The sequence below is a fragment of the Protopterus annectens genome, chromosome 15.part0 (assembly GCF_019279795.1).
Source record: "Protopterus annectens isolate FY-2018-M chromosome 15.part0, PAN1.0, whole genome shotgun sequence".
Taxonomy (NCBI): Eukaryota; Metazoa; Chordata; order Ceratodontiformes; family Protopteridae; genus Protopterus; species Protopterus annectens.
The window spans coordinates 7,418,151-7,442,518 of record NC_056749.1 but is presented as its reverse complement, the minus strand read 5'-3'; the positions used below and the strand labels follow the sequence as shown (position 1 = coordinate 7,442,518).

At 45.6% G+C, this 24,368-nt stretch overlaps 1 protein-coding gene across 1 annotated transcript in view; it reads left to right on the top strand.

The window, feature by feature from the left end:
* The window catches only part of CC2D1A (coiled-coil and C2 domain containing 1A), a 3,016,164-nt gene that overhangs the window by 1,018,762 nt on the left and 1,973,034 nt on the right, over positions 1-24,368 (top strand). The window contains exon 13 of the mRNA XM_044057686.1: positions 10,933-11,057. Within this exon, the coding sequence (XP_043913621.1) occupies positions 10,933-11,057 (125 nt within the window). The remainder of the gene's footprint in view (positions 1-10,932; positions 11,058-24,368) is intronic.

Sequence of the window (24,368 nt, the reverse complement as noted above, 5' to 3'; positions counted from 1 at the left end):
CTTAGAAAAAAAGGTGTAAAAAAACTGCACCATTTGAATGTATGTTTTGACAGGTGAAGTTCATGTTTATTTTATTTTACATTTGTTTACCAGGTAAGTCTGACTGGATACAGTTCCTTTTCAGCGGAGGCCTGGGGAGAAAGCTTCAAATTTACAAGACAATAGTACAAAATACCAAAACATTACAACAGAGAAGTAACACACAGATAGTCTAAAACATACAGAGTTCTTAACACATCAGTTTTACATATATAGACTAATGTCTAGATACATTTCTAATAATAGAAGATACGGATATATCTGTTAAAAAATTTGTGTGAAAATAGTACTCATTACCCTACAAGCCTTTCAAGACTTGTTCCATTATTGTGTGATCACCATCTACACACGTGTGTGTGTGTGCATGTATGTATGTATGTATGTATGTGTGTGTGTGTGTGTGTGTGTGTGTGTGTATATATATATATATATATATATATATATATATATATATATATTTCAGAAGCCAGGAGGGTGTGAAAGGGGACTGTGATGACAACATTTTTATTCTGATCACAGCTCATACTCAGGCAGAAATTGGCTCACTAGCAAATAGTCTCAGCCTTTATTTACTGAGGCCAAATGTGTAGTCCCTCAGCTTGTCAGTTCATCTGTTCCTGGGAGAATCCTTGCTGTGACCTTTTTGCATCGAGGAGTGATCAAATGCAGCAACTTGTACAGCCTTATGCGCCCAGCAGGCCATCAGTTCAGGGATGTCTAGTCCCAGCAGGCCATCAGTTCAGGGATGTCTAGTCCCAGCAGGCCATCAGTTCAGGGATGTCTAGTCCCAGCAGGCCATCAGTTCAGGGATGTCTAGTCCCAGCAGGCCATCAGTTCAGGGATGTCTAGTCCCAGCAGGCCATCAGTTCAGGGATGTCTAGTCCCAGCAGGCCATCAGTTCAGGGATGTCTAGTCCCAGCAGGCCATCAGTTCAGGGATGTCTAGTCCCAGCAGGCCATCAGTTCAGGGATGTCTAGCCCCAGCAGGCCATCAGTTCAGGGATGTCTAGTCCCAGCAGGCCATCAGTTCAGGGATGTCTAGTCCCAGCAGGCCATCAGTTCAGGGATGTCTAGTCCCAGCAGGCCATCAGTTCAGGGATGTCTAGTCCCAGCAGGCCATCAGTTCAGGGATGTCTAGTCTCCAGCAGGCCATCAGTTCAGGGATGTCTAGTCCCAGCAGGCCATCAGTTCAGGGATGTCTAGTCCCAGCAGGCCATCAGTTCAGGGATGTCTAGTCCCAGCAGGCCATCAGTTCAGGGATGTCTAGTCCCAGCAGGCCATCAGTTCAGGGATGTCTAGTCCCAGCAGGCCATCAGTTCAGGGATGTCTAGTCCCAGCAGGCCATCAGTTCAGGGATGTCTAGTCCCAGCAGGCCATCAGTTCAGGGATGTCTAGTCCCAGCAGGCCATCAGTTCAGGGATGTCTAGTCCCAGCAGGCCATCAGTTCAGGGATGTCTAGTCCCAGCAGGCCATCAGTTCAGGGATGTCTAGTCCCAGCAGGCCATCAGTTCAGGGATGTCTAGTCCAGAAATGGCCTCAGACTGTGCTGCTCTTTGTTTTTTTCCTCCTGTCTCCTCTTCTTTTCAATTTTCTCAAGAAAGTGAAGATCAGGAAGTCCAGAATCATCTCTTAACACCTTTTTGTCCTTGGCAAATATTGATTTCTCCTTTTGTGGCCTCGTGCTTGTGAAGCCGTTCATGTCCTTGCTCACTCATCATCCTTCACTCCCTTTGACTGACTGCTGATTTCTCCGGTGCTGTTAATAGCCTGGAATGCTGCATACACCCTGTCTAGACACTCAATACTAGAAAAGTCTACAAGAACAAGTGGGCACTTGTTTGTGGTTTAGGCCATTTCTAATGGGTTACTCTTTCTCAGCTCCTGTGCCAGACCAATCTAAACGGGCTTTCACAACTACTTAACAAACAATTTATTACTCCTGTATTAGAGTTCATCTTTCCACTCTTTCCAATTTTCATCGTCAGTCTTTCTGCAATTCTTCACTAGTTTCTGTTGCTGTGCAAGATGTTTCTCCTCCTTCAAGTGTATAACACATCCCTAGGACTTTAACTTTATTTCAGAGAAGCTGACGTTGTCATTCCCAACCCCCTCCCACCCTATGGCTTCAAGCATCAAATACAATTTCTTGTCATGGAAGTCTGCCTTTCTGACGGTGATAATTTCACCTAGAATTTCCTGATTCCGAAGTTGTATGCTGATCCTCATTTTGTGGTCTGTCATAGCGATAGAGTGGTCCTCTAGATAAATCCTGCTTTTGTGTCCAGATAGCTACAGGGTTAAATATGAAGCAGGCTGTTAATTCCTATGTTTCTAAAATTATTCTAACAAAAGGAAGTATGGTTTGCATTGATTAGATGTGCATGGGCAAGTAAGACTTTACCTTGACAGAATAAAGTCCATCAGAAAAGACTGCAATCCTTTTTATGTTATGGATGGACCAAACTATTCCAGATATCAAAATTGTTTTCACAGAGCTGCGTGCTGATGTAGCTATTATAAACACTACCAATCAAAGCTGGTATCAGCAATTCCAGTTGGGTCATGTTCTTTTGAGTTTCTGTAGTGTAGTAGTTATCATGTTAGCCTAATAAGTGAAAGGTTCCCAGTTTAAAACCGGGCAGGAAAAGTTTTCTCCCATTATCTTGGGGATGAGGGTTAGTATAATGGTTAAGGTGTTTACTCACAGACACAAGGTGCAAAGTTTGATTCACACTTGGAAGGGAAATTGGCTTGGCTTAAAGTGGCCAACAAGGGCAGCTAGCCTTTTATTTACCTATAAATCTGTGTACTTATAATAACAATAGTCCCTAGCTTGTCATCTTCAGCATAACCACCCATCTTCCACCAACAGTGTGGAAGAGGTCATTGGAGGTTTGTGGTTATGTATTTTCTTAGTTGTTCATAGGTTCATGGGTTCATAGGTTCATACTAGGCTATCTGCCCAAGGGCATTTATAAGCCTAGCCCATCGTTTTGTGGCTTACGCCACCCCTTTAGTATGGGGAACTATACCCATTATTTTGCTGTGCCTCTGTCGAGCAGTGACACTGAGGTAATCCCTGGGGTATATCTGCGATCTCCCATCCATTGGTCAAGATTTCTCTTGAACAAGGCCAGCGAGGTGCTCTGCCTCACATGTACCGGGATTTTGTTCCACAGCATAGGGAGTCTTTGGGTGATGAATCTATCCCTCCAGCACGTCCTATTAATAGCCGTGTCGAGGTTTAAGTCTCCCGCCCTTGTGGCTCTGATGGATCTAGATTTTTGAGGTGAAGCATATTCATCAAATCTGGGTTTGACATGGCCTTGTATGTTAGGCAAAGGTCACCTCTGAGCAAGCGTGCGACTGAATAGAGTTGGAGTTCTTTCAGTCGGGCAGCATAGGACAGATTTTGAGACCCTTTATCCTTTTGGTGAGGAACTTTTGTGGCCTCTCCAGCTGCTGCAAGTGTCGGGTCAGATACATTCGAATGGGGCATTGTACTCAATCATTGGTCTGATGAGTGATGAGTAAAGGAGACTATGACCTCCCTTGATCTAGATGAGAATCCCTTCATGATAAGGTGGGCAATGTAGAAGGTCTTCCTAACTACTTTAGCTACATGGGTTTCGAATGACAGACTACTATCAACCTGGGTCCCCAGGTCCCTGATAACTTCTTCTGTGCTCAGTGGATTGCCACCTATTTGGTAGCTAGGGGTAACCTTGTTTTTCCCGAAGGGTATGACTATGCATTTTTTGGCATTTAACTTTAGGCCATGGCTCTGGCACCAGTTATCCGTTTCTGTGAGACCCTTCTGAAGGATATCTGTGTCAGATGTGTTTTCTACTATGGCGCCCAGTTTGCAGTCATCTGCAAACTTTGTCAGCCATAACCCTCCTGTGTTTGCTTGTTTTTCTTTATTGTCTGTCACTGTTGAGTAACACATGCTTACAATCTGGAGAGTATGGACAATGTGGTACATTTTAGTGAGGGGGAGGAATTGGAACTCTGGTAGATTTTTGTGTGCTGAGCTAACGTGAGTCTGTGGCCAAGTCCTTATGGTTTGAATGAGATGAACTTGGATCGCCTACGTGCATAATACAGTTTGCGTGACCACCATCTAAAGGTTTTGCAAGAGTAGGCATTTTCATTAATATTTTTTTAAGCTAACTGTATGGATCTCTCTTCCAGAGCTACATGCTGGACATATTTCCAGGAGATGAGCAGGCAGTCCTAGAAGGCGTTTGTGCTCTGGTCAGCTCATGTACTACCTTAATACTCTGCCATGTATAATGGGTTGTACTAAATCACTGAGTGTTATAGTGATGTGTACATATGCTCACCTTAACTGTAGATGTTTATTTATTTGACATTTGTTTACCGGGATGATCCGACTGGGTTTCAAAAATAATTTTCAGCAGAGGCCTAGGGAGAAAAAGTCCACATAAAGACATATTAGATAGTTCATGTAGTGATGATAACTTCACAAAGTGCAGTTTGTAAAACTTTACAAGATACTACACAATAAGATGAAAGTTTAACAATATACAACTAATTAATATTTTAAGTACTACTTGTGTTTAATGTACGTTACACTAGTTTTCATGAAAGATGTGGGAAATATACATATATGTAGTTAGAAATAAAACATGGTGTGAAGACTGGTAGAGATGGGTGAAGGCTGCCAGCCTAGTCAAATAGAATTTGGTACATAATTCTATCATTTGTAAATACTGTGAAATGGTGAGATTTACCCTCTGTTGTAAAGAAAACTAAGTCAAGCATTTCTTGTTGGTCCTTTGAAATTAGAATTACTGTATGTCTGTTCCTTTGAAGTTAGAATTTGGAGTCAATGAGTCTGGAGTAAGCATCCTGCCTATTGTTTTAAGGCTAAAGTTAATGACCAGAATTTACATGTGGAATGTCCTTTATTGCTTTAAGTCTAAAAGAATGTAAATGCAGTTTCTGTCAGCCTGGGAACACCAGGAAAATGTAAAAGATTATGTAATGTTCTAGCAGAACTGCAGTTTCAATTTAAACAGTGAGAACCAGAGATTATTAAGCATTTTTGCCTGACTATCCAACTCAGCAATGCCTGTTGTCATATGTAAGTTATCTTAGACTTGTGTTTTCTTTTAGAGAGTTAGAAATTAGAAAGTTTAGACTGTGTTTTTCTGTGATGTCAGAACTGTACTACTGATTTTTTTTTTAAGTATTTCTGTGTGATCTCTGAACTCTTTTGACTAGCACTGTTAAGTAGAAAGTACTGTCTTGTGGTTTTATTTATTATTAATTTTTTTAAAACCTTTTAACTGTGGCTGTTTTTTTGTGTAGATGTAAGTTAAGCTCAAGAGTACATTGCGTGTGTATAAGGATCCTGTACCAGGTCACTCTAATAAGCCTTGAGACTGTTTAGTCACACTTACCAATTGGATAATAATATTGCACAGTAATAATTAGACACCCTTTTAAGGGCCTTTGAGTAGCTGATAAAAATTAGCTGGGTGGTGGCAGTAATTACTGCCGTATAGTCTGGGTAAAAGGGGCACAGCTGGAGAACCTGTGCCAGCCTTCTACAGAAATGTCTGTGTGGTTGTATAACCTCTTATCTCAAAGTGTATGTGTGTGTGTGTGTGTGTGTGTGTGTGTGTGTGTGTGTGTGTGTGTGTGTGTAAGCTACTTGGGCAGGGACACGAAGCACTGGTTGGACAGAGAGGGTGCTGGAGATTGTAGCTTGCCCAGCTAGGTTGAGATGTTGACCCTATAGCTGTGCCAGTGGGGAATCTTAAATTTCTTCTGCAGTTTAAAGAGGGGGATAATTTTGATTGTTTCATTCATATGTTTGAGAGGGTATGTAAACAATATGAAGTTGACCAAGGGCTCTGGGTACATTTCCTGACCCCCTTACTCCATGGTAAAGCTATTATTGCATTAGCTAAAATTTCTGGCGTTGCATGTTTTGATTATACTACTGTTAAGAAATGTCTTTTAGAACTGTTTAAGCTAACACCTGAAACATATAGGAAAAAGTTTTGTGAGCATAGACGCAAAGCAGATGAAAGTGTGTGTGAATATGTTGCTGAATTGAGCACTTATTTCCATAGGTGGGTGAGTGGATGTCAGGTCACCACTTTTGAAGGGCTGGCAGACATTTTGGTAAGGGAACAAGCCCGTAGCACTTTGCCTGAGGACATGAGGATATGGTTAGCTGATGGACAATGTGCTACTTCAGATGAGTTGGGGAAGAAGGGAGACCTATACATGGCAAGCAGGGCAGCCCTGCACAGGAAGCGGACCCCCCAGTACTGCTCATGGGTCTAAAGGAACCCAGGGTGGGCAGCACAGACTGTCACAACAGAATCTGCCAGTAGCAAGGAAGCCACTAGTCCAGGTACACGTCCAGGAGCTAGGGTTAAATGTTTTGAATGCAACCAGTGGGGCCATGTGGCATACAGGTGTCCATGGAGGCAAGGTGGGGAACCAAAGGTGAGGGAGCCAGTAAGTGGGAAAGACAAAATGCCAATAGTAGGTTGTCTTGAGACAACAGGGGTACTAAACTACCATCCTGCAGATATCCTGAGAGGGAAGGATTTGGATGAGGCAGTATCATGTACCTATGCAGTTACACACGGTCAGGCTAAGAGACAAGCATGTGGGTCTGGTAGCGTGGGGGATACTCTGACAGATTGCATACTTGCAACCAGGACTGGTGAGGTGGTTACTTCAGGGAGTGAGCTTAGCTGTAGTAGTGAGACTGAAAGTGAGCCACAGCTGCTTGTGGGTACTGATGGTCTCTTGGACAGAGTGACTGCAAAGGCAGAGGTGAGTAGTAGTACCCAGGCTGACAGTGAGGCACCACTGTCAGAGGATGCCAGACTTCCTGTGGAAGTGGAGCTGGGAAGGGTTACAAGGAGAGAGGTGAGAGAAGCTCAGCTCTCAGACCCTACATTGTAAGGCCTGAGGCAGGTAGCTAGGGTGGCGCCTGATTGTCAAGGAAAGGGGAAATCTGTATACTGGGACAAAGGGTTACTATACAGAGAGTGGACCCCTGAGGGAAGGCTAGAAGGTGAGAGAGTACAGCAGTTGGTAGTGCCTAGAGCCTACCGTCTGGTGCTTCTAGCCATAGCCCATGCTGTTCCCTTTGCAGGTCATATGGGCATAAAACATACAAAGAGGCATATTATGCAGAACTTCTATTGGCCTGGAATTTCCAAAGATGTAACAAGGTACTGCAGGACCTGTGAGCAGTGCCAATAGGTCGGCAAGGCAGGAGACAAGCTGAGAGCTCCTTTGATGCCTTTGCCTGTGATTGAGGAGCCATTTCAGAGGGTAGCTATGGATATTGTGTGTCCTCTGAGTACCCCAAGTTCCACAGGGAAAAAGGATATCCTAGTGGTAGTGGATTATGTTACAAGATACCCTGAGGCAGTGGCTTTGTCCCCCATTGAGGCAGAGAAGGTGGCAAATGCTTTGTTAAAGATTTTCAGCAGGGTAGTTTCCCAAAAGAAATGCTGACTGAAAGAGGTGCCAATTTCATGTCAGACCTGCTGGCTTGTCTGTGGAAGTCCTGTGGGGTGAAGCACATAAAGACCACCCCCTACCATCCACAGACTAATAGTCTTGTTGAGAGGTTAAATTTGACAATCCAGTCCATGCTACCAGCATTTGCATATCAGTTTAAGAGGGAGTGGGACAAATATTTGCCCCATCTGTTTACTTTACAGAGAAGTTCCCCAGGAATCTACAGGTTTTTCACCCCTTGAGTTGCTGTATGGGCATAGGGTGAGGGGACCTCTAGAATTAATTTGAGATGAGTGGGGAGGTGAGTGCGAGTCTCACAAGGAGTCTGTTGTGGCTTACTTCCTAAGCTCCAGGACAAGGCTCAGGTAACTCATGGGCTTGGCCCAGGAGAACCTGGCAGAAGCCCAACAACAGGAAAAGATGTGGTATGGCAGGAATGCTCGAGCTAGAGAGTATGCTGTGGGACAGCAGGTAATGGTGCTCATTCCTGTCAGACACAACAAGCTGCAAGCAGCTTGGCATGGTCCCTACAAGGTGGTAAGAAAGGTAAGTGATGTTAACTACATGGTAGAACTGCTAGGCAGACGACAGGGGCACAAATTGTACCATGTTAACATGATTAAATCTTACCATGATAGGGAAGCCCTTGTGCTGAGCATTTGCAGTGGATTACAGGAGAAGTCTGAGGGAGATCTGGGGACTGATGTCTTCAGTGAGGCTTGGGTTGACACCTCAGTGGAAGGGGTAGCAATGTCCCAGCAGCTATCTCCTACCCAGGTTAGAGAAATCCGAGCAGTGTTGCAGGAATTTGGGGGACATGTTCACTGGGAAACCAGGGAGCACCCACCTGGTGCAGCACCAGGTGGATACAGGACCCCAAAGGTCTATTAGGCAGGCCCCTTAAAGGGTGCCTGAGAGAGTCAGACAGACTCTGAGGGAGGAGGTACAGGAGATATTGGAAGTAGGGGTGATTCAAGAGTCCAACAATCCCTGGGCCTTCCCAGTGGTGCTGGTGTCAAAGAAGGATGGCAGCACCAGGTTCTGTGTGGACTATAAGAAATAAAATAGTCAGAGTCGGATGCTTAGCCCATGCCCAGGACAGATGAGGCCCTAGAGCAGCTGGGTGGGGCTGAGTATCTTACAGCCATTGATCTTACCAAGGGTTACAGGCAGGTGCCCTTGACTCTCAGTGCTAGAGAGAAGTCAGCATTTGTGAGTTCACAAAGATGCCCTTTTGGGATGAAGGAATGCCCCAGCGACATTCCAGAGGCTGGTAGATAACATCCTAGTAGGAACAGGAGGGTTTGACTTGCTTACCTAGATGATATTGCCATCTACAGGCATTCTTGGCCAAAGCACCTTCAGCATGTCAGGAAGGTGCTCGGCAGACTACAGAGGGCAGGGTTGACCATTAAGCTGAGCAAATGTCTGGTGGGTATGGCGGAGGTCTCCTACCTAGGACATAGAGTGGGGAGTGGTAAGATAAGGCCAGAACCTGCCAAAGTGAAAGTTATTCAGGCATTACCTGCAAGTGTTACTAAAAAGCAGGTGAGGGCATTTTTAGGGACAGCAGGATACTACAGAAAGTTCGTCCCCAGTTATAGTACCATAGCTGCTCCCCTCACAGACCTAACAAGGATGAACAGGCCAGATAAGGTAGTGTGGACCCCAGCATGTGAGCAGGCATTCAAGAAGCTTAAAGAAGCTTTGGGAGGACCCCCTGTGTTAACCAGTCCAGATTACAGCAAAGAATTTGTTGTGCAGGTGGATGCTTCGATCCATGGGGTGGGACTGCATTTAGCCAGATTTCTTCAGAGGGAGAAGAGCATCCAGTGGTTTATCTCAGTTGTAAGCTCCAACGTAGGGAGGAATGCTATGCAGCTGTAGAAAGGGAATGTCTAGCCATAGTGTGGGCATTGCAGAAACTTCAGCCTTTTCTGTATGGAAAAAAATTCACTGTTATGACAGATCACAACCCCCTAACATGGTTAAACAGAGCCAGTCAGCAAAATGTCAATTTGCTAAGATGGAACCTAGGGTTGCAAGGATATGTGTCAGTTCAGCACCGCAGTGTGAGTAGCAATGCCAATGCAAATGGTCTTTCAAGACAGGGGATGGGGTGAGGTACACCCAGATAGACCTTAACCCTCTCAAGCGATGTTTTTCAAGGGTCACTTGAAAAACTAGCCTGAGTTCTCCGAGGGGGGATGTGAAGACTGGTAGTGATTGAGGAAGGCTGCCAGCCTAGTCAAATAGAATTTGGTACATAATTCTATCATTTGTAAATACTGTGAAATGTTGAGCTTAAAACAATGTGGCAACGTTGCCCTCTGCTGTAAAGAAAGCTAAGTCAAGCATTTCTTGTTGGTCCTTTGAAATTAGAATTACTTTGTCTGTTACTTTGAAGTTAGAATTTGGAGTCTATGAGTCTGGAGTAAGCATCCTGCCTATTGTTTTAAGGCTAAAATTAATGACCAGAATTTACATGTGGATTTCCTTTATTGCTCTAAGTGTAAATTATGTATTAGGGTAGTAAAAATTATCCAGAAAAAAATAACACAGTAGTGTTGTCAAAAATATCTCACAAAAATTAATACAGTAGTGTAATCCTAATACTGAGACAAGAAGAGTGCGTTACAGTAATTGTTTATTGGAAGCAGCTACTCCAATATTAATAGACGTTTTGTTAAGGAGTATCTAATTAGCCTTTTAAACCTGGTAGCAGTTATTTCGGATAGTTCATGTCCAGTAAACAGATGTCGAATTATATCCTAACAGTTAACCACAGACATGTTGGAGTACGATGAGTGCTGCTGTGTAAAATCCTTTGTTCTATCTCACTATATAATTGCTGAAGGGAGGAGGGTTTCCCTCGCTTATTTAAAGAGGCACCCTTTGATCTGTGCAGCACCTTTGTATGTACCAAATGAAAAAAATTTCAGAAAAGAACTAAAAATAGACTGGTATCTCCCCTTTATACTGTGCATCCTACTGCCATCCTCAGCGTTGGAAGGGTAGCCGTGTGGGTGTTGACATTCAAAATCTCTCTAGAGTGCAGGGCATATGGTCAGACATCCACTTGGTAGCATAATCCCACGCATGATGAATCATACTGCCGCATCAGCAGTCATGGAGAGTCTTTTTCACATGGTTATACTGTTTTCTGTCATTGCAGGAATGGTTCTGAACGGACTCTGGCAGGGCAGTAGATATGCTGCATCCATAGCCACTGATTGCTAATGAAAACTTAGGGATGGAACTGGATACCCACTGCCTAGAGTGGGTTCTGCTGGGAGGGCCTCCATGGATTAGGACCTTACAGAGCTATCTTTATGTTGCTGTATTTATGTTCAATATTTTTTTTTGGCAGGTTTTCCACCACTCCAAGGTACTGAAGATTCGGGTGGAGACCAAAGCATTATGGGTGTGTTGGAGACTGCTATGAAACTTGCTAATCAGGAAGATGATGGGGATGAAGATGAAGAGGAGAGAAAGGTCAGAATATGCACCAATGTATTGATTTAAAATTATTTCAGGAAATGAATGATGAATAGAAATAGGACTTTATCATATTTTTGTGCTAGCCATTTATAATGAAAGTGGGCAGCAGTAAACTACAGAAATTCAAGGAAGGTAGTTCATTACATTCAGCACTTGGCAATTATATGCAGTGTACGTGAGTCTGAACCATTGACTGTTGGAAGCAGCAGGTTGCACTGTAGAACTAGCCATTGTTCATAGGCAAGTACTAGGCTAACTGCCCTTGTTGGACATTTTAAGCCCAGCCAGTTTCCCATTTTGTGCTCAAAATAACCTCTCCCATTTGGTTATAGACTGGCCTTAACCATCCCATAGTGATAATTATATATTATCCCAAACGAGAATAACTGGCATCATGCCTTTGATAATTTGAGGAGACCCACACATGGGATAAAGCATTTAGGAGCAACCTCTGTCCATTAGTAGTCCAGGGAGAGGTCCGTGAGTACATATTTTGTATTCCATCCATAAATTTAAGTTGTGCTTTAAAATGTACAGGGATGAACTTTGTTTTATGTTGATAGGGAGTGTGTTCCACAGCAGCAGTATCCTCTGTGAAATATACCCGTCTCTCTAAACCGTTCTGTTGAAGCAGAAGATGTTTAGATCCCTAGTCCAAGTATTTCTGATGCCGTTTGACTTGCTGATGTGCAGTAAATCCATCCGTAATGGGTTGGAGGATGCCTTGTATGGCAGACACAGATCACCTCTTTGTAGGACATGTTTTTTAGGCTATGTATCCTTTTAGTATGGTATTTGTGTGGGCACTGCAGTTGTTGCATGCTTCTGGACAGGTAAATGCCACAGCGGACGTGGTGTTCCATGAATAGCCTAATGGGGGCTGAGTAAAGGAGAGCAATGACACCCCCAGATCTACACGCACTCCCTTTTTATACACGCTGTGCAGTATACAAGGACTTTCCTGCAACAGTGCACATGCTCAAATGTCAGCTCACTGTCCACATACGTTCCCAAGTCCTGAACAGCTGCGTCAACTTTTAGGAGTTCATTGTCAGTGTGGTAGTTCCCTGGGGTAGTTATGTGAATTAATTGTAAAACTGTTTGCTGTTTTATGTAGGTTTCTAAAAATTATATACTCAAGGTAGAACTGCGCAATTTTGGTAGCTGTGAATGTGTATGCCATTGCAGAATGTGATACCATTTAATTTATAAGTTGTTTAATCAAAATTATAAATAACTTGATAGTACAACTGACGATCAGTATCATTTGTAAATGAACACATGACCAACTCCATGGTGAGGAGAGATGCAACCGTCCCTATGACTTTATGACGTGGCTCTGGATAGCAGCCTCAAGGACTGGAGAAGCAAGGCAGGGAGGGAGAGGAATGATGGGACATTGCCTGTTTATCTTTTTCTGAAGCTGTGGTGTAGGACATTCATACCAGGGGAGGGTCAACCTAGTCAACTCTGTTGTGTTGAGGAATAAAACCCTGACTACGTTACAGGCCACCTGAGCTGGAATAGCAGCTCAGCTAACCTGCAGGAGCTGTCAGGAGAGGATTGGAGTGAGTGACCATTACCATCTTGAGGGATAGGAAACAACTGTGGATTGCCACATGGGTGACACCTCGCAGGAGCGCTAACAAGATTGCACTGCCATGTACAAGTCGAACAGTAATTAGAGGGAAATGCAGTATGCAGAGGCACACATCTCCTCAGAAGAAAGCCCATATCGAAGCTTAGAAGAGCCACCATAGGAGGTTGCTCCAGCAGGGGAGAGGGTAGTCGACCCCTTAGGGACCAGCAAGCTGGCCTTGCTCCCTGCCACTTGACTCTTGCTGTGGAAAAGATGAGCTAATTGGAGATTCCCAAACAGGAACAAATGGGCTGTAGGACTCTCACCTCATCTGGGAGTTACTGACTCCTGCTACGATGGAAACAGTGGGCTAGTCAGGTGTAAGTAGAGGTGACATCGGACATAACCATGTGGGTGGTGGACAGACTGGCAGTTATCACCAGTGGAGACCAGAGGTATGTGTGGAAGGATCTGCCAGCATGTGAGGCAGGAAGTATTGAGGAGTTACTGTACCCAGAGATGGGGATGATGCCCTTCACATACTTACTGCACATCCACATCTTTCATTCTAATAAGATGCATTTGGGAATGATTAAGGCTTAGGTTAAAGATTTATGGCTGCCTGCATGACAGTTTACAAGTGGCAAAACTCTTGCTGGATATGAGGAATGGAATAGTGTAAGGTTTCATTCTCTCTTGGTGCATACTTGGTGTGGTTTTGACTGATGGACAGCATGGTAGCTTAGTGTTAAAATCTCTGACCTTCTGCTCCAAAATCCGAGGTTGAGTCCTGATGTATGGTCACTGTCTTTCTGTACTCGGATACTTCAGTGTCCTCCCACTTCCCAAAAAACATGCTGTATAACTGGCTACACTAAATTTTATCCATAAATGTGTGTTGTATTTACCCTTGCACCTAAGGATTAAAAGGATCTCAAAAGACCAGTTTGTTTACCCAGTTAATACATGAGTAAATAAAATAAATGGCTAGTAGGTGCAAGGAACAAAGATGTGTGCCAAAAAAAATGGTCTTTCAGAGAGCTGTCTGGTGGGACAGTAAAACAAGGCAGCAGGGATGGTTTTGGGGTTTAAAGCTGTGGATCTCCAGATGAGAACTTCTTTGAAAGGGAAGTATGCTGCCTTGTGGTAGCTTACCTGACTTTTGATTGCTTCACTGAAAATATTATCCCTCAGTTGAATCACTGTCTTCTCACTAAGCCTGATTTTATTCACCTGTCTGAGATGCTTACAACAATTCCTGCAGCACTCAAAGCCCCTGCTCGACTCTTGTCTTTTTAAATCAGGAAAGTAATTGTAAAGTAAGACAAGGAAATTGTATTTTTAGAACATCATAATAGGTTCACAGTAGGTTTCTAGGCTTGCAACCCTAGACCCTTTATAAGCCTAGTCATGTTAATTCCAAGTATCCTCATTTCTTCTTTCTGGGTAGTTTGCAGAATGAATTCATGAACAGAGCAGGTCTTCTGTGATCAACACCAGCTTCCCCTGTCCATGAGGGACATGGGTGCCACCCAGGGGCAAATTTGTGCCTCCCATCCAGTTACCTAGGTTGCATTTGAATAGTTTCAGTGAGAAGTTCTGTTTTAAATGAACAGGAGGTCTATTCCAGAGAAGTGGCACTCTCTGGGAGATGGATCCCTCTGTTCAGAATGTTCTGTTAATGTCACAAGCTAGGTTGAGATCTATAGTGACACTTGTGCTATTTGACTTGCGGATGTGCAGCATTTCCATTAGGACAGAGTATGAGATTGCCCTATAGGCCAGGCACAAATCACCTGTTGGCAGCCTGTAAGATGCAGAGTAAAGTGACAGGGCTTTCAGCCTGTCCATGTAGGTCATGGTGTGGAGTCCCTGCATTTTCTTAGTGGGACACCTCTGAGGTCTCTCCAGCAGTTGCATGTGCTGGTGAGGTACATGCAAAAGGGGTGCATTATACTCTATTAGTGGTCTGATGAGGGTCGAGTACAGTGGAGTTATAACATCCCTTGACCTTGGTGTTATGCCCTTGCTTATGAGGTGTGCTACACAGAAGGCTTTCCTTACCACTGTGGAAAATTGGTTGTCAAAGTTCAGATTGCTGTCAACCTGTGTTCCCAAGTCTCACACCACTGGGTTGCAACTCATGAGTGTGCTGTCAGTATTGTAATTTGTAGGGAATTCTATTTTGCCAAAGGAAATAATAATGCATTTTTGCATTTAGTTTTAGACCAAGGCTTTGACACCAGTCATTTGTTTTTGTTAGCCTATCTTGTAATATGTTGACATCGTTGGGGGACTCAGTGATTCCTCCCAGTTTGCAGTCTTCAGTGAACTTGATGAGCCAAAGGCCATTTACTTCAGCCTGGACTTCTGAGAAATAGATGCCAAACAGTAAGGGGGCCCAGCACAGACCCTTGTGGTACTCCATTGGTGACAAGTCTATTGGTTTAGGTGGAGTCACAGTTTTGACAGTGTGTGTTCTGACAGTGAGCCAGTTGGCTACCCATTTAGTAACATAAGGGTTAATCCCTATCTGGGAGAGTTTCTTAATGATGTCAGAGTGGGGAATTGTGTCAAAAGCCTTGGCAAGGTTGTAGTCCAAGGGAAACAAATGCTGCGGCATGGTTTGTTACTGGTCTTTTCCATTTCTTTCATAAAGCAGCATTTTCTTTGTTTTCTGCAGTACACCCACTCCCTTTGTACACCCCTCCCTTTGTACACCCACTCCCTTTGTACACCCCTCCCTTTGTACACCCACTCCCTTTGTACACCACTCCCTTTGTACACCCACTCCCTTTGTACACCCACTCCCTTTGTACACCCCTCCCTTTGTACACCCACTCCCTTTGTACACCCCTCCCTTTGTACACCCACTCCCTTTGTACACCCACTCCCTTTGTACACCCACTCCCTTTGTACACCCACTCCCTTTGTACACCCACTCCCTCTGTGCACCCACTCCCTCTGTGCACCCACTCCCTCTGTGCACCCACTCCCTCTGTGCACCCACTCCCTTTGTACACCCACTCCCTTTGTCACTGTGGTACACTCATTCCCATTTGTGTCTGTGACCCAGGGCTTAACAGAGTGATGAATTATAAAGTAAGACTGAAGGCCTGAATAATGATCTTAGAATGTAGAGAACATTGTCTATTTACAGACTTAAACACAGTGATAATGGGTACAGAAAAGCTGCACTTCTGAAGAAAAAACCAAGAGACTGATGACTGGTTAGGCAGGGTAAAATGTTCAACCCTGTGGCTGCACATTGACATGATGCATGCATGTGTGTATGTTGATAGCATTCAGTTCATTTGCAGACTGTAAGATTTAAACGTACGTCACTGGGTGGGATAGTGGTAGAGACCCTGTTCACTTTGGCTTTAGTCTGGAGAGCATTGTGGCCATCCTGAGGTGGAGTATAGTGTAACTTGTGTACCACAGTGATTTTGTTGCATAGAAAAACTCCCAGAGGAGCACAACTACAAAAGCTCTGTTAACACTCACCCAAAAATGTCTGACCTTCAGCTGCTGGAGAACTAACTGATGTTATGTAGTCCAATCTTGCCTTCATTCTTACCCGTGGGTTCGGAGCCGAACCTCTGCTCCGACTTGGTCATAGTCTAGCTCGAAGTCTTTAATTGGCTCGTGGCTAAGAGGTATCCCATCGTGCAACAAGTCTATTCCCAGATCTTGTTTGCCGCTTGTTAAGCTCAGAAGTGGTCTCGCTTTTGGCCGTGGCTAAGTATATTGTTTATAAAATTTTTATAAACTTTTGACTTGTTGCTCAAAAAAGCTATTTTCATAGCTGTGTGTGTGTGTGATTGTGGTATTTTACCGCCTGTATTTGTTTTTCTGGCTGTTTCATGTGCCCTTGTCTGGCTGTTTGGGTATCCCATTCGTTTTCTTTTCCCCACAGGCTAGGCCCGTTTAAGTTAGTGGACCTAGTCCTCCCTGTTGTTTTCCCGCCAGTTTCTTGGCCGTTTGAGTTAGAGGCTCTGTTTCTTGTTTGTTGGGTCTAGTGCATGTACGTATTAATTTGTTCCTTTCAGCATGTCCAAGGATCCTAAGGAACGCAGGCCTTCGGGCTTTAAAAAGTGTATTGAATGCAGCAATAAAATGTCTTTAACTGATGGGCACTCTGTGTGCGTGTACTGCTTGGGGGCTATTCACCTCCAAGAGTCCTGCTTGTTTTGTCATTCCTTTAGTCCCCGTGTGGTACAGGAGAGGAAGAACAAGCTCATTTTGAAGGGACTGCTTAAACACTCCTTCAAGGAAGACTTGGCCAAGTCTTACAGTGCATTAGCCTCTCCAGTTAAAAAGGACAAAAAGACTTCCAAGAAGCGCTATCTGGCTCCGTCTGTTTCTTTGGAGCCGGCAGAGAAAGTGGCTAGAACAGCTTCTCCTTCTTCAGTTCCATTGCCATCGGTGCCGAAAGAAGGTAGTCTCTTGACTAAGTCGGTATCGGCTCCCAGCCTTTCAGAGCCAGCCAGTCACGGATATTTTGGTTTGGAGCCGGTCTCCAATTTTTTGACCAGGTTCTCCTTCATGCAAGTCCCCTTCTGTAGGGAGATCCAGATCTCCCACTTTATCTTCCAGGACTCTTTCCGATGAGGACATTGATAGGGTGGTGAAGAAACTGCTTCAGTCATCGGTGTTGGCCAAATTGATTTCAGCTCTGACCCAATTGGCTCTGGAGCCTATGGCCTCTTCATTCTTTGTTGTTCCTCCTCCGAGCCTTCCTCGGCCTTTGGAGCCAGAGTTGTTGGTTCTTTCGGGTGCCATTAGATCGGTTCCAGTAGCCTCGCCTGGCCTCTCTTTTCCGATTTCCACTCCGACCCCTTTGGCTCCGTCCACGGTTCTCCTGTTGGACCCGAGAGGGAGGGATCGGATTGATCTTCATCGGTTCCGAGCCTTCCTCTTGGTGCTTCAGCTTGAGTGAGCTTGGACCCAACATCTGCTTCGGACCTTATCTCCTCGGCACCGAGGGCTGCTACTGTTTCCCCTACAGTTAGTCGGCCTTCGGAGCAGGGGTGATCATCCTTCGAGGTTATGAGGAGTGTGCTGGCCAGGTCATCAGTTGCATCCTATGGCACCGATACTCTGCCCCCTCCAGCACCGGTGTCACTTTCGGTTCACGCTGTATCCTTGGGCAGCAGAGACCCTAAGCTTCAGGATACCTCCATGAGTGGTCCCTAACTTTCTGACGTCTCCCCAGAGTTTTTGCCTAAGGAGCCCATCAGAAAGAGATTGTGTAAGAGGAAACACCTTGACTCCTCGGATGAGTCTCACACGTCAGACACCAACCTCAAGGAGTCAGAGGGGTCCCCCAAGTAGTCTTCTGAAGATATCTCTTTTTTCAGATATCCTGGAGATCTTGAAGCAGAGAAGCAGCTGGCTCTCCAAACCCCCTTCTGATGAGGAGTCGGTATTCCTGAAGGCTTTCGGGTCTCAACCCTCCACCTCTTGGGTTTCTCCCCCTTTTGATGAGCTATTAGACCTTGTCTGTCGAAAGGTGTGGGAAAACTCCTGACACTGTGGAACCGGCCCCAGGGAGACCCAATAAGTTCTTGTCTGCCCCCTCTGACAAGGAGTATTTAACTAAAGGGCATTCCAGTAGATGCCATGGTGGTGGCAGTGGTCACCAAGAAGGAACTTGCTGAAACAACTTCTACTGTCCATCCGCCTAACAAGGAGTCCCAGGTTATGGACAGGTATGGGAAGCGTGTTTTTACTTCAGCAGCCTTTACACTGCAGTTGCTGAACTACTTAATGCATTTTTTTGAGGCTCCAGAGGGATCTCCTAAAAGAGCTAGGAGATTCTCTACAGGGTAACATTTCTGATGCGGTGGCACAGAAGGTCAATGCACAGATGTCTACTTTAAATTCCCTTACCCAACTCCTCCATGAGGCTGATCTCGTATGCAGCCGACGGAGCGAGTAGGGCTGCGGGTTCCGGAGTCTCTCTTAGGAGACTCTCCTGGATGCGCCTGTGCAATTTCGCAGAGGCCTTCAAGTCTACCTTCACCAATGCCCCATTTGATGGTTCATCGTTGTTCGGAACCAAGATGGACACATTCACTAGGTGCGAGCAGGAAGGGAAAGCCCTGCCTGCCATGGGAGTCTGTTTTTCCATGCCTTCTAGACTTTATCCCAAGGGCCAGTAGGGTGGGAAGATGTGGTTCAAGAAGTCGCAGAGGTTTTTTCAGGGTGCACAAAGTGATTCCCCCTCCTGAGGCAGGGGAGAGGGTGGAAATTCAGTTAGACGCCACCCTAGAGGCAGAGGAGGCCCACGTAACCACGGGGACTGTAATTCCTTTTGTGGTTCTCCCTACCAGCGCTCCTGAAGGGAGGCCCGACTGTGTGTCTCTGAAGCCGGTCAGGGGTCATATTTCTTTATACCCAGAAGCCTGGCAAGAAGTCACCCAAGATGAGTGGGTATTGAAGATAATTTCCAGAGGTTATCATATTCCCTTCTCTTCTCCTCCCCCACCATCCAAGAGAATCCCAGGCGTTCCACCCAGTCACAGGGATTCCACAACTTTAGAAATAAGAAAGTAGCTGTCAAAGGGAGCCATCCAGCCTGTCTCCACAGACCAAGTAGGATTAGGGACTTCAGATTCTTTTTGGTGCCGAAAAGAACAGGGGACCTGAGACCCATCTTGGATCTCGGCCGATTGAACTTTCATGTGCAAAAGCATGGTCACCTTACAGTCAATACTCCCTCTGTTAGGGAAAGATGTGTGGATGTGCTCCATCGACCTCAAAGATGCTTACTACTGTATCAAGATGGACAGGGCATCGAGAAGTCATTTACGCTTCCTCCTGGGAGCCAGTCATTTTCAGTTTCGCGCTCTGCCCTTTGGTCTCACCACAGCCCCCAGGGTGTTCACCAAATGTATGGCAGTGGTAACGGCTTGAGACGTCAGGGATTCCAAGTGTTTCCGTACCTGGACGAGTAGCTCCTTTCTGCTACCAGCAGGCATTTACTGTTACAGATCAGGGATGCCACCATTACACTGTGCCAACAGTTAGGAATTACTCTAAATTGGAAAAAATCTGCCTTGTTGCCCTCGCAGTGTCACTTTTATCGGCGCCGAACTAGATTCGGTGCTCATGAGGGCCTTCTTACCAGAGGAGAGAATTCAGGCTCTACACCTTACTACCATTGAGGAAGGTCAGGGCAAAAGTGGTCCTCAAGTTATTAGGGACCATGGCTACCACGATCATGCTAGTTCCCCTTGCCAGACTACACATGAGGGTTCTTCAGTGGCTGCTTTTCGCCCAATGGTCACTGCAGCATCTCCCACTCTCCCATTTTATTCTGATTACGGACACGTGCAAGCGGGATCTACTCTGGTGGCTTCAGGCCAGCAATCTCAACGTGGGCAAGCCCTTTGTCCCATTTTCTCCAGTTGCCACGGTGACCACGGATGCCACCCAGATCGGGTGGGGGGGGCATTATCCTGGCATGACTGTCCAAGGCACATGGCAGGATCATGAGACCCATTTGCATATCAATGTCTTGGAGATGAGAGCAGTGCTATTAGCATTGCAAGCACTTCAGAGCTCTCTCCCTCTAGGGACAATTGCAATCCATTCAGACAACATGTCGGTAGTGTGGTACCTGAGCAAACAGGGAGGAACAAAATCATACCCCCTTTGCAGAGAGGCACTTCGAGTTTGGCAGTGGGCAGTGTCTTCCCAATGCTTTCTAGTTGCAACGCATATACCGGGGAAGTCCAGCGTGATTGCCGACAGGCTGAGCAGAGCTATCCTAATGCCTCATGAGTATGGTCCCTGAACAGTTACGTTGCGGAAGAGATATTCCACAGATGAGGTCAGCCTTGCTGCGATCTATTTGCCAGCCCCCTCATTGCCAGATTTAGCTGCTACTTCACCCTTATCCCCCCGGAGGGGGAGACACCCAGGGATGGTCTGGCTCACGATTGGCCCTCCGGTCTTCTCTATGCCTTTCCACCGTTACCGCTGATATCAAAGGTCATTCAGAAAGCACAGTCTTTGGGGAGCAAAATAATCCTCATTGCCCCACACTGGCCTCGTCAGATTTGGTTTCCCTTCCTTCAACCCTATCTAATGGACAAGCCCTGGATTCTGGACCCAGTTCCAGATCTGCTGACTCATATGTCAGGACAGTTCCATCCTTCCATCCAGACCCTCAGGTTGACAGCTTGGCTGCTCCAGTTCCATCCTTAGTCAGGATTCATGATTTTTCCCTGGAAGTGGTCCATATTCTATCATCTTCCCACAAGCCTTCTACCAGGAAGATTTATTCCAGTAAATGGAAGAGATTTTCTATTTGGGCCCGTGAGATACATATTGATCCTTATACAGCACCTATTTCGGCAATACTGGATTTTCTTTCTCAACTGTTTAGTTAGGGTTCAGCTGCGGCAACCATTAAAGTGCAATTGGCAGCAATTTCTACCTTTCACGTTGCTAATGAGCCCAACCTTATGGCTCATAGGCTTTGTAGGGCTTTTATGAGAGGGACATTATTACTCCAACCTCCAGTCTTTGATCCAGTGATTCCATGGGACCTCAGTTTTGTACTACAGAAGCTCACCTCAACTCCCTTTGAGCCCGCAGCTACGTGTGACATTAAATTCTTGTCATGGAAGACAGTATTCTTGGTAGCCATAACTTCAGCTAGGCGGGTCTCTGAACTCCAAGCATTATCGATTAGGCCACCTTATTTGGTGGTCCACAAAGATAGGGTCTCCTTAAGAACCAATCCTTCCTTTGTTCCAAAGGTTGCCTCTGTTGTCAGTATCAACCAATCCATTGAGTTGCCTGTGTTTTTTCCTAAATTCTCCAAGGCAGAATTTAAGATGTCCTTCAAGGATGCATCTGCAGTCATCACATATGGGTTGTCCTGCCTCAGGCAGCCCTTCGGTCGGCCGGATTCCAAAGTCTGGGTCCCGCCGGCTGATGTCGCCCTTCCCGGCGTCAGAGCCTGGGGTATAAAAGCGTCAGCCGACGCCATCTTCCTCAGTCTTTCTTGCCGCGTGGTGCCCGAAGCAGAAGCAGTTCGCAAGTGCCGGTCGGCCAGCTCCTGTAATTCAGCTAAACCGAAGACTTCAAAAGCTAAGTACCCCGTTGGGGACTCTTTCTTGCCTCAGCCGATGTCAGATAAAATTAATAATTGCTTAACTTGTGGGAAACAAATACCTCATAAGGATTTCCACTCTTACTGCCTACCTTGCCTAGGCCCAGACCACGACGTCTTGGCCTGTTCCGCCTGTGCTTCCTTCAACCGACGCACTCTAAGACGTCAGTTGGAGTTTGCAGAGGAATTTTTTGGGGCTAGTTTTGCTTACAAAATGCCGTCGGAGACTCCAACTTCACATTTAATACAGAAACGGAAGGACAAGGACCGACACACGCGGTCCGCGGTTTCGGCTGAAACCACGGCCAGGCCTACCGCGAGTGTCTCAGTCTCGGCTGAAACCAAGTCCTTGGTACTACCGTCCACCAAAACCATACAACCGACAACCTTGGCCCCGGAGGCCACTTCTGTATCGGTTGTTGAATCTCCGTTGGAATCTGGTGTCCAGGAACCTTCCGACACCATTCCCTTAGACAAAACTACACCAGCACGTGATGCAGCCAGGCCTCCTGCATCCATGTCTATTAAGGCATTCTCTAGGGCTAAAGCTGCTAAACACTCAAAATCTATGCCTCCCAGGGTTATCCCTCAGGGACCCACTACAGGTTCTCAGATCCTTAGTCTAGCAGAGGACCTTATTTCATTAATTAGGGGCTCTCAGCCTCATCTGGACAGGGCCTCTCAACCTCCTACAGAAAAAAGGTCCAGGGTTGAGCCCTCTGATCCCCTCTCCTCAGATGAGGCCTCTGATGGCTCTGCTCTCTCGGACTACCAGGAGGGGGCTTTTCCGGCCTACGAGGATTCAGATGCAGAGGAATCTATCCCTTGACCTCCCTCCTGAAGAACTGTCTTTTGGGGAAACTCTGCACACTATGAGGGAGCATTTCCAATGGCAGGGCCAGGAATTCTCTGATTCCAGGAAGAGATTAAGGACCTTCTTGCATTTGCCTCAGCATAGACCTTTGGCTATTCCCCCTGTTTTGAATGTCATTGATGATGTGTACTCTGAATCTAGCACAACCCCTGACACTCTCCCTCTGGCTCCTGCCAAACCCGATAGGTACTACAGGGTCCCGGAATCGCACCTTTTCCTTTACAAGGCCCACTCTGCTGATCCAGAAACTATCTCCCAGGGCCCTAAAGGGGTTGCAGCTGTCACTACAAAAAATCCACTCCCCTCTGAAAGGGAGTCCAGGGCTTTAGAGCGAGGGGGTAAAAAAGTGTATGGCTTTAAACTGTCAATTTCATATGATACAGTACCAAGAATATTTGTTAGATGAATTGCATAAAAAGCTGTCTTCACCTGAACCCCTAGATCGCAAATCACTTCAGGATCTGGTACATAACTCTCAACAGGTTAGCAACCATTTCTTGCAGTGTGGTTATGATGCATTGGAAGCTTCATGTAGGTCAGCTATGACAGTTGCAGTCATACGTAGGCATGCTTGGCTGAAGGAACAATCTCTGCCAGACCATGTTAAAGCAAAGCTTCTGGATGCTCCACTGGAAAAGCAAAAGTTATTTGGCTCCACTGCTCAGGAGGTCTTAAAGAAATTTGAAGAAAAGGCAAAATCTGTACAAACAGTCAAATATTTTATGCAAGTCCAACTACCAAGATTCAGCAGAAATTGGCCTTCCAAGAACTGGTCCTTTCCAGACACAGACAGATTTCAGAGAGGCAAGAACAGGCGTGCCAGAGGTAGAGGGCAAGCTAGAGGCTCCTACAGAGGACGTCAATGGCAGCATCCCAACCAGAGAGGTAGTGCAGGGCCTACAACTGCTGCACAAGGACAGACTCAATGACTTTACTTTGACACCGCCAACCAGGGCTCAATTGGAAGCACCTTTGGGCGGAAAGCTTTCCTTATTTTCAGAAAATTGGCACATTATTACAAGGGACAAATGGACACTACAAATAATAGAGAAAGGATACAGGTTCCATTTCCACACATTACCGAAAAGAAAAGGCATGCCAGACCTGCCACCAAATCAAAGGGCAGAGGCTTTGAAACAAATCTCCAACTTAATGAAAATGAAAGCAATAGAAAAGGTTCCTCTCGCAGAACAAGGCCAAGGATTTTATTCCAGACTCTTCCTTGTTCCAAGAAAAGAAAGGCAATGGAGGCCTATTCTCGACTTGCCCGCACTAAATACTTATCTCATTGTGCCAAAATTCAAAATGCTGACTCTACAGCAACTCCTTCCCATGCTGGGCAAGGGGTCTTGGCTGGTAACTCTGGACCTCAATGAGGCATACCTGCATGTCCCTATCAGACAAAGCTGCAGAAGACACCTCAGATTTCTTGCAGGTTCAGAGCATTATCAATTCTCAGCATTGCCCTTTGGCTTATCTACTGCACCCAGAGTATTCACAAAATGCCTGGCATCAGTAATTGTATACTGCAGACTTCAGGGGATGCAAATATACCCGTATCTGGACGACTGCCTTATACAAGCGGACAGCCAACAAATCTTGGTAAAACACTTGAATTATGCCATCTATCTTCTTCAGGCCTTGGGATATACAGTCAACATTCACAAGTCAAGACTTGTACCATTCCAAAGAATAACTTTTCTGGGTACGGATCTAGACACA